The 9,357-nt window shown below is 53.0% G+C and overlaps 1 protein-coding gene across 3 annotated transcripts in view; it reads right to left on the reverse strand.

Moving 5' to 3' along the window:
- Nucleotides 1–9,346, reverse strand: part of TBC1D16 (TBC1 domain family member 16) — a 29,708-nt gene extending 20,362 nt beyond the window's left edge. For all 3 annotated transcript variants that reach the window (XM_027667461.1, XM_027667462.1, XM_027667460.1), the window contains exons 1-3: nt 9,261–9,346; nt 2,854–3,089; nt 1,103–1,685 (exon numbers count right to left, since the gene is read on the reverse strand). In XM_027667461.1, coding sequence (XP_027523262.1) covers nt 1,103–1,685; nt 2,854–3,031 — 761 coding nt within the window. In that variant the 5' untranslated portion in view covers nt 3,032–3,089; nt 9,261–9,346. The remainder of the gene's footprint in view (nt 1–1,102; nt 1,686–2,853; nt 3,090–9,260) is intronic.
- Between the last annotated feature and the right edge of the window lie 11 nt (nt 9,347–9,357).

Raw genomic sequence — 9,357 nt, forward strand, 5'->3', positions numbered from 1 at the left:
GATGGGATGGGATGGGATGGGATGGGATGGGATGGGATGGGATGAGATGGGATGGGACAGCCACCACTCAACCCACTGCCCAGGTGCTGCAGAGCTCAAGCCCAGCAAAGCCCCTGGGTCACAGTTAATCAGCAGCATCCTGCTGGGGCACATCTTGAATGCAAAGCTGATACAAAGTCTGACATCAACCCACTGAGGGGTTTTAAAATATCCAGAGAGAGTTGAACGCATTAGAATATTTCCTCACAAACCTTGCTCTTACTGGCACTCTCTGGGCTTGAGAGCCCGTAAAATAAAGAGGCCAAATTGCTTCAACTGGCAGGTCTCAGTGCAGTCTGTGCCTTGCTCACGTGCACAAAGGAGAACTCCTTTCTCATTTCAGGTGTAGTTTCAAAATCGAGCTGCAGCCTAAAACTCAGCCCCACGGTGCTTCAGGAACACACCTGCCCTCCCCGAGATGGAGACGAGTGATACACCAACAGGGCACAGGTCAGAAAGCCAGAACCACTGGGTATGAAAGCAGTGAGTTACACAGGTGTCCTCCTGCGTGTTAGTCCTCTGCCAAGGTGCCCCCTTACCCCGTGCAGAGTTTACTGCACGTGCCATTGAGAAGCACTGACGAAAACACCCAGGTTAGATACGCAAGAATTAATATTTATATGTCTGAAGCGGGACCATGTTCTGAACAGCAGCAAAACAAGCTGCCACACGTGGGTTTCGTGTCAAGAAGGGGCCTGGAGAGGCCCCCCAGCCCAGGAAGTCACACGGGCTCTTTGATGTGGCTCTGCACGAGAAGCAACAAGCTCAGCTCCTCAGCAGAGCCAGTCAGGCCAACAAAGGACCTGTTTAATTTAGCAATGCTGCTTCCAGGGCCCAAGACACTTCATCTCAAAGGCTGTACACAGACAGCCCTGGATGTCTGGGGCCAGGGTTCACTGAGCAAAAGCAGAACTGGCAGGCAAACAGTTTCCTGTAAATTCCACAGGAGTCTGAAGCAAGACTTTCTGCTTGATGCCACTGTGAAGTTTCACCATCTCCTTCAGCATCTCCAAGCTCAGCACCCAAACTGTGCACGCAGAAACCAAGGAAAGGATCCACTCACCTGCTTTCACTGTCCAGAAACACGGAACTGCTGCTTTTCCCAAGGGCTTCGCTGATGGGAGAGAGGCAGAAGGGGGAGGAGAAGGCATCAGAATCAGAGTCAAAAGTACTGTCCCTGCTCACGTCATCAGCAGACAGCTCCAAGGAGCCCTCGTCCTCGCGGCAGTCCAGCCCTTCCTCCGCCGACAGCTCCGACCTGTTGTGCTCCTCCTGGGAGCTGAGCGTGCACAGGATCCCTGAGTCGCTGCGGGGGGGCTGTGGGGACCGGCGGGCACAGCCCTGTGACAACCTCTCCCCCTCCGAGCAGGGGGGGCTGGTGTAGGGCCCATCTCTGCCGGGCTGGGACACCAGGAGCTCGTCTGCCCTGAGGGTCAGGGCCCCCCTGTGCTCGGGGGGCGAGGCGAGGCCCAGGCCCTGAGCGTGGCGGCCGCGTTTCCGTGGGGCTTTGCGCACGGGGGAGCTCTCGGGGGTGATGTAGCGCAGGGCTTCCTCATCCTGCCTCTGGATGCGGGAGTTGGGCACCCAGGCCAGGATCAGCGTGGTCCCCAGGAGCTCGTCCTTCTCCATGTACAAGCACAGGTAGCCTGAGAGAGAGCACAGGAGCAACCGGCTGTGACGCGGATTTGTTCTAAGGGAACTGCACAACCCTGACATTTCCCTTTCCCCGTCTCCTCATCCTGGAAATGTCCAAGGCCAGGTTGGATGGAGCTCTGAGCAACCTGGTCTAGTGGAAGGTGTCCCTTCCCATGGCAGGGGTGTGAAATGAGATGACCTTTGAGGTCCCTTCCAACCCAAGCCATCCTGAGATTCCCCCCACTTCACCATCCCTTACACATGGGCAAAACAAACCCTTATAATTTACCAGGAGAAATTTGTGGAGTGCTCAATATTATTCACTATTTGCAAATCATTTCAAGTCTGCGTATGGCTTTTGAACTGTCTAAATTCCCTCTGGCCTAAGTGGACAGAGAAGTGCCACACAAATACTTGGACTTCCTGGATAGATTACTAATCAAGAGTAAATTGTGAAATATGTTGCCACATGTAAAACTTCTACTGTTTCTTAGTTAAACAATTTCAAGTGCCAGCTGAACATTGATTTCTCAAGAATATTTACCTTACTGTAGCTAAAGGGCTACAATTTTCATGGAAAGCCAATGAAAAAAGAAGTCACCCACACATAAAGGGGAGCAAGGGTCAATGTTCACAGAGTAATTTGTTTTGTGAAGCTGAGCCAGGAGCCACAGCTCTTTGATGAGAACATGAAAGAGTGCAGGAACAGATGAGAATAAAGGAACAGAGCAGGATTTATCTTCATTTACTCCAGTGCATGTGGCCACAATCAGGTTTTCTTGCCCTTTCCTTTACCAGTGGTTGCTGAGGCCACTCCAGCAATGACAGCTACAAGAGGATACTTGGATTTCCTGAACAATCCAGACTGGAATGAGCAACAGAAGTTACTGTCCTCAAATGACAACTGTCCATCTTCCAGCAGTACAAAAGGACTTACTAAACCAGGTAAATCCGTGCTGGACCAGAACAGAAAGGAAGAATCAATTTTCCTACTAAAAGAAGATGGATCAGCTGATGGATCAGCTTGTGGATGGCTTTCCTTAGTCTTCCACAAGACTGCCTTGCCCTGGCCCTCACTGGCACCTCTTCATTCATAAGAGCCCAAGATATAGAATTTGATAGAAACACCTGCCAGGAGAGAGAAAAAGAGAGTGAGCAGCGTCTGCAACACCCCATCACCTGGATGGTGCTCCCCGACGCCTTGCAGCAGCTCAGGTGGGTGGACACAGACATTGTTCTTGGAGTAGATAATCTCCCCATCCAGCACACAAGATGAGCTGCCGCCGCCACCGGGGGTCAGGGTCAGGAGGTCGGAGGCTTTGGAGGAGGCACGTCGGAGGAGTCGCCCCAGAGACATCGCCAAGGAAATGTTTCCATTATCTGTCAGCTCGAGTCAGCAGCCAAATCCAGAAGATCTGCCAACAAGGGGGAAAAAATAGTGTTAGAACTGATTTAACAACAGCACGTGCCACCCACTGTCTGAGGATGAGTCTCCCATCAACGCTGCACCAATCCACAATCCAAGCAAGAGCCCCTGAATGCTCTGGGTCTGTAACAGCACCTCCATGCTTTAGAGAAGCTGAAGGACAGAATCCTGAGATGTTTTTCTCTGCAATGAGGAAATATGAAGGCAGCAAAACCCCACATGTTAACAGCTGCTGTGGGGAGGAGGCAGAAAAGCAATGCTGGTCACTGAAATCACCCACTGAGGGAACAGCTCAGTGGTGTGGAGCTGCCCAAGGTGTCACTGACCCTGGCATGTCACGGAGTCACAGCTGATCCCAGAGGGCTCCTTCAGCACAGAGACATGGCACTAAACATGAGGCTGCTGCTCCAGCCACAGCAACCTCCCATCTCCAAAAAGCCATCGAGCAAACTCACTTTCATCCCGTGTGTGTTTGGGGTTCAGGGGCTGGGAATTTTCTTCTGTGAGGTTGTTTTTTGGTTTTGCTTTGGGGGGGTTTTTTGAGCAGTGATGGTTAAATAGAGCCTTGTCAGAGGTAAGTGGCAAGAGCCCGCTGTTCAACAGAGTGGGCAGAGCCCAGAAGCAGGGTGTGGCACACCAACTCAAGGCAAACATTCCACCTATCAATAGCTTTACCCAACTGTGGAACATGATCCCCAGTTCATCACCAACCTACCTCTGTGCTCAAGTGAGGTGTGCTCCTCATCAGGGCTCTTGGTGAGGAGCTCTGCAGTGGACCCACAGGGGTCACTCGAGCTATGAACCATTTAGCAGATGGACCAGGAAGACTTGATGTATTGGAAGAGCAGGTGGGTCTCACACAAAGCAATCCCACAGACAGCCCGACACCCCTGGGTGCAGAGCAGGCTCCCGCTGCCATCCCCAGCTGGGAAGCACCAGAGCCAGGGCAGTTTCTGTTCTGCCAAAAGCACACAAGGAGAGGAAACACCTGCTTTTGTTCCTTTGTGTTTACATGGCCCACCTTGCTGTGAACAGGCCAGTCTGACCTAGCACACCCCACACATGGCCACGCTCCAGGGCCAGGGCAGCCCGTGGGGAGATCAGCCCGGGTGTTCCTTGGGGCCAGTCCCACACCACGGGCTGCACGGCCAGGGAGAGCCAGAGAGAAAGATAAAACAGGCAGGCCCTGACCTGTGCTATCAGGGGCATCTTCTCAGGAAATACTTAAGGGCCCAAAGCAAGCACCATGAGACACGGAACAGCTCCGATTTCCTTAACCTGGTTTTGATGGTATCTCCAGCCAGCTGAGGTGGGGAGAAGGCACAAAGGGCAAACAGAACTGGCATTTCTCAAAGAGCAGAGTGAGGGCTGCAGGGAAGAGAAATAGCTGTCCTGGTTCTGACAGATTGGTAGGTACAGAAGACTGCAAACGAGACTGCCAAGCTGCTGACAGAGCCTTCGTTAAAGGACAAACTCTTGGTTTAACTGGCAATCACCACATTTGTCAGCTTCAATCACAGCACAGGAGGTTTCTGCGTTTCAGTCTTTGCTGGGGCTTGATGGAGAAGCCTCAACCCCGCTCTGTACCAGCAAGTGTTCATGATGAGAGGATTACTTTGCGAGTCCTGCACACTCCTGTCTCCTTCCAGCACCAAACACAACATGCATCCTCATGTCTCAGCCCCAAAAACCAAACACGGTGGAGCTCTGTTCTCGTCCACACTGCCAAACCCCACAGCTTCAGGCTGGGTTACACCAGGGAAAAAGTCATTTGCTCAACCACATTTAAAGAACAAATCACCTTTCCTCTCATTGCACCCTGCAAGAACAGACAGTAAATTCTGCTGCAACTGCTCCTTCCCACAGCGAGTTACAACAGGCTGTTTCCACCCAGTGTCGGGGGGGCTGGAGCAGTGATGTGGAGCAACCTGAGCCTCCAGCACACCTGAGCAGGGGCACCTGTCACCACAGCACTTGGTAGGCAGCACAGAGTGACCAGCTCTGCCCGGTGCTGTCGAGACTGAAACCAGCCCTGCTGTCCAGACCTTCAGCTCTGTCAGGGATTTCATCAGAACCCTAAAAACCTGTGCACACACAGAAGGAAGGTGGGACCAGCTGGCTGCTGCTGCTGGCCAGGGAATGCTTCCTCAGGAAACCCGAGGGAGTTTTTCCCACCAAGGACAGGAGATGGAGAAGCACATTGAAACAAGAGCCCCTGTGATGTCCCGCAGGAAGGCAGGCGGAGCCGCAGGACGTCTCTGCCAACAGAGGCACCATTTAATGAGCTTTTACCTGGCACAGAAAGAACAAAGGAACACGTAAAGATCAAAAGCTGCTCCCTGGAAAGCAGGAGGAATTTAAAGGGAAACATTGCTTTGATCCTGCAGAACACCTGTTGCCTCAGCACTGCCTGGATGTGCAGGTGGACGGCGCTGCAGGTACACACAGGCACAGTGGGCTGGGAGGGGGAAACCAAAAAAAGGACAAAAGGTGAGGAATACAGTGTCCTGCCAGCTCAGAAATTTAGTCTGTTGGACCTGTCTTGCAGAAGAGCTACATATCAGAAACCAGAGACCACTGCAGTGCTGCAGACTGCAACCAAACACACTGGGATACATAAATATCACCAGCAAACTCAATTAGTCCTTTCACCCTTGCTGCAGGCCAGGGAATTCTGTGTAGCTTTGGTTGCAGGATTAAAGAAAACAGATTTAAGTCACTGGACAGTTTCAGGGAGGGTGACAAGAGTGATCTGGGCCACGGAAAGAGATTGCCAAGGGAAGACTGAAGTGAGGGAAATGTATTAGAAGTCTTCACACATGGGAACTGTCACTGCCAAAGAAAGGAAGAACTGTCAATGGAGGTCAGGAGAAGTTGAAAGGCAGTTGAACTGTGGCAAGGAATATCTAGTTTTGTCATTCTAGTAGCAGAGACAATGGTGCACCAGAACAGGGCAACCTCGAGGGACCATTTCCATCACTGGGGTCTCAAAGGCTGCAGAAATAGATACACAGTCAGTCCCAGCAAGGGCCAGATGATGGACTGAACCTCTGAAGGCCATCTGGTCTGCTGGTACAACCCCAAAAGTCTCTGAAACTCAGCCTGGGAACGTGCCTCTCCTTCCTGAAAGCCAGGAGTTCATACAACACAAACCAGCAAATGACAAAGACACTGAACCTGCAGGGTTTGCTCTACTCTCAGCCCCTTTCTGTGTGGGACAATGTCTGCACACACAGTCTGTGGGGCCTGGCACGTGGGGAGAGGCAGGTACTGCTGCTGCCTCCTGTGTGAGCTTGGGAAGGCAGCAGGAACTGTCCCATAGCTCAGGCAGCAGTAAATCAGCACCATTCAAAAACCCCTCATTTTTCACATGAATTTTGTATTTATCTGCTGATCTGAAGGGATTCTTCTCAGTGTGGAGGAGCCAGCCCAGCTCTCCAGAAGCTGAAGCACTGAGTTAGCTGATAAGCTCTTGCTGAATGCCAATATTTATTAAGCACACACACATTTTCTTCTCCCACACATCAACTGTTGCCACTAAAAATCTTCGCTGCAGCTTCTGAGTCTGTTCACACAGCCCTGGCTGCTCTCCCAGGCAGTGCCAGCACTTCTCAGCTACATGAGTGAAAAAGTGATGGGGAGCCAACTCCTGAAATCCCCACGGGAGCCTCTTCCCAAGAGCCCGACCAGTTCCAGCCAGCAGCGTCCAGAACGGCACCGGCTGCTTGCCTCCCGCAGAGATGCCCTTCCTGTCCTCACAGCCCATCGACAGAATCCTGTTTGCCTTGGCAGATCACACCTCACCCTGGCACAGGCTGCTGGACCAAATGCTGCTGCCTCCGGTCGCACAAGATTCCTGTATCCTGTCACGGGAGGGCAGTGCCGGGCTCTGGCACGGGCTGACACCACACAGCACCGAGGCTCCTCTCCCAGATGAGTCCAGCCTGGAGGGGTGTCCAAACGCTCCTGCAGCCCACAGGTGCCACTGTCGAGCCCTCCGTGCAGGCACTGGGCTCGTGGCTCCCAGGGCACATTTGCTGTGCAAGACTTTAAGAGCTTTACAAGCAACATAAGCCGAGCTAGAGGGCTCTGGAAGTGAAACATGAGGCTTGCAGCGTGTCTGGGCACGGCAGAGAAACACGAGCTGTCAAACAGCAGCACCACAGACGAGCATGAAATGTCTTTGGTAAGGAGAGAGCAACAGGCTCTTTTTCTGTTTTGCCCTAATAACTTCAATTTAAGTTTACATATTTAAGGAGTGCAGAGTCACTGCAGTGAGGGGGCTCAGACACTGCACAAGTTCCTGTCTCTTTACCCTCCTGGGAAAAGCAAAGGCTGGGTTTGGAACTCTCAAGCAGAGGTTACAGAGCGAGTGACTGGAGGCAGAGTACGGCAGCCCAGAGCCAGGACTCGCAGCTTCCTTCCAGTCCTTGGAGTAGATTTTCTGTGCCACTCTCAGCTGGTCACCCACTTGATCTCTACTCCTCCACGGATACATGAGAGCCCTTGTACGACCTTCCCGCTGTATTGCAATACATGAACATTAGGGAACAAAACAGAAAAAAGCTTTCCAAACTCCTTGCTGTTCACTGGAGCCAGTTAGGAGGACCCAGCCAAATCAAGGAAAAACATTTACTGTAGGGAGCCACTCTGAAGTCATCCCATCTCATGGGGAGAATTATGTAGGTCACCAAAAAGTCCTTCATTGCTGCCCTGCCAGAGCAGCAGCAGCTCACTGAGCACAGAGCAAAGGGAACTGAATCCTGCAAGTTTGTGACTCGGAAATAAAAAGGAAAAGGGAATGCTCTGTTGGAGCCTGCAGCTGCTCCTGGCCACACCTGCTCAGGCATCAGAAAGCAAACAAAAAGCAAACAAAACCCTCACCACCCCCCCACCCTGGCACCAAACTCACCTGCAGCAGCACCCAGACATTCTGTGTGCCACATGTCCCTCCATCCCAGATTAACCAGCATTTCATGTCCCTTATCTGCACTGCTCGTGCCACAGGTAACACTTTTATGGCCTTTTATTTCCAACGTCCCGGAGCCAAGGCCTGATAACACTCACAGGACTTGATCCCGGAATACCAGGAACTAAAAACCCCAGGAGCCTGGATTCACAGCTGAATGGATGAACTAACTGAAAAATGAACTAAAAAGTCTTTCTCAGTATAACAGACATCAGACCACGTGTCTCTGTCACTCGGACACTCCGGCAGCCCCCTCTCCCTGGGCACAGGCAGGGGCAGGACTGTGCCCCTTCCCTCCCTTCCTGATGGACTCAGACAGCCTGTTCTGCCCCATCCTGGCTCTCCAACCTCACACCACCCACACAGTCCAAACAAACACAGATATTCTCCAAATTCAACACAGGAAACCTTGTAGAGACTTTTACCCCAGTTATCATCAGGACGTGAACGAGCTCCTACAAAAAAGCACCTTTGACAAAAGAAGCAGCCAAGTCTGAGATCCTCACCCTGACTTGTCCTGGTCTTCACATTTCTACTGTTTTCTCTTAAAAGATCTTTCATTTTTCTTCCTATTCCGAGCGGCAACTAAGAACAAAACACCTCTGCAAGGCAAGCTCCCAGCCTGAGATCCAAGAAGACAGACAGATCTCCCAGAGGAAGCAGCAGAGTTATTTTACAGAGTGTCAGCAGCACAGTGAGCAATACAGCACCTCACAATCCCTGCCTGGAGCATCCCAAGGCCGCGCATCAAACCACTGCCAGGGACCCCCCTCCACCTCCTCCGCTGGTAACAGAGCTCAGGTACGTACTGGGGTCACCTGGGAGAAGACCAGCTCCCTAAAAGGAAGGAAACCACAGGAATGCGCTCGGAAAAAACAGAAGATAAAGTTTAAGAACTATTTCGCTTTCCAGCAGCTCCCACGGGAAGCATCCCGTTCTCCTGGGCAGCATCCCGGTCCCCAGGGCATCATCCCAGCCTTCCTCGGGCATCGTCCCAGCCCTCCTGGGGTTCATCCCGCCCGCTCCCGCCGCTCTCTGCGGCGTGGGAAGGGCGGACAAAGAGCGGGATAACACCGGGATGCACCGCCCAGGATCCCGGAGCTGGGCCCGGGGGGTCCCGGGGCAGCGCTGAGTGTCCCCCGGCCGCCCTCCCCTCCCACCGCCCCCGGCCCCGGCCCGGCCCCGCTTTACCGGCACAGACGAGCCCGGGAGAAGTCCCGGCGCTGCCCGGCCCGGGCGGGCTCGGAGCCGCCGCCGCTCCCGGCCCTGCGCGGGGCTGCGCCCGCCC

This window comes from Corapipo altera, unplaced genomic scaffold (assembly GCF_003945725.1).
Source record: "Corapipo altera isolate COAL_440 unplaced genomic scaffold, ASM394572v1 305, whole genome shotgun sequence".
In the NCBI taxonomy this organism is placed as follows: Eukaryota; Metazoa; Chordata; class Aves; order Passeriformes; family Pipridae; genus Corapipo; species Corapipo altera.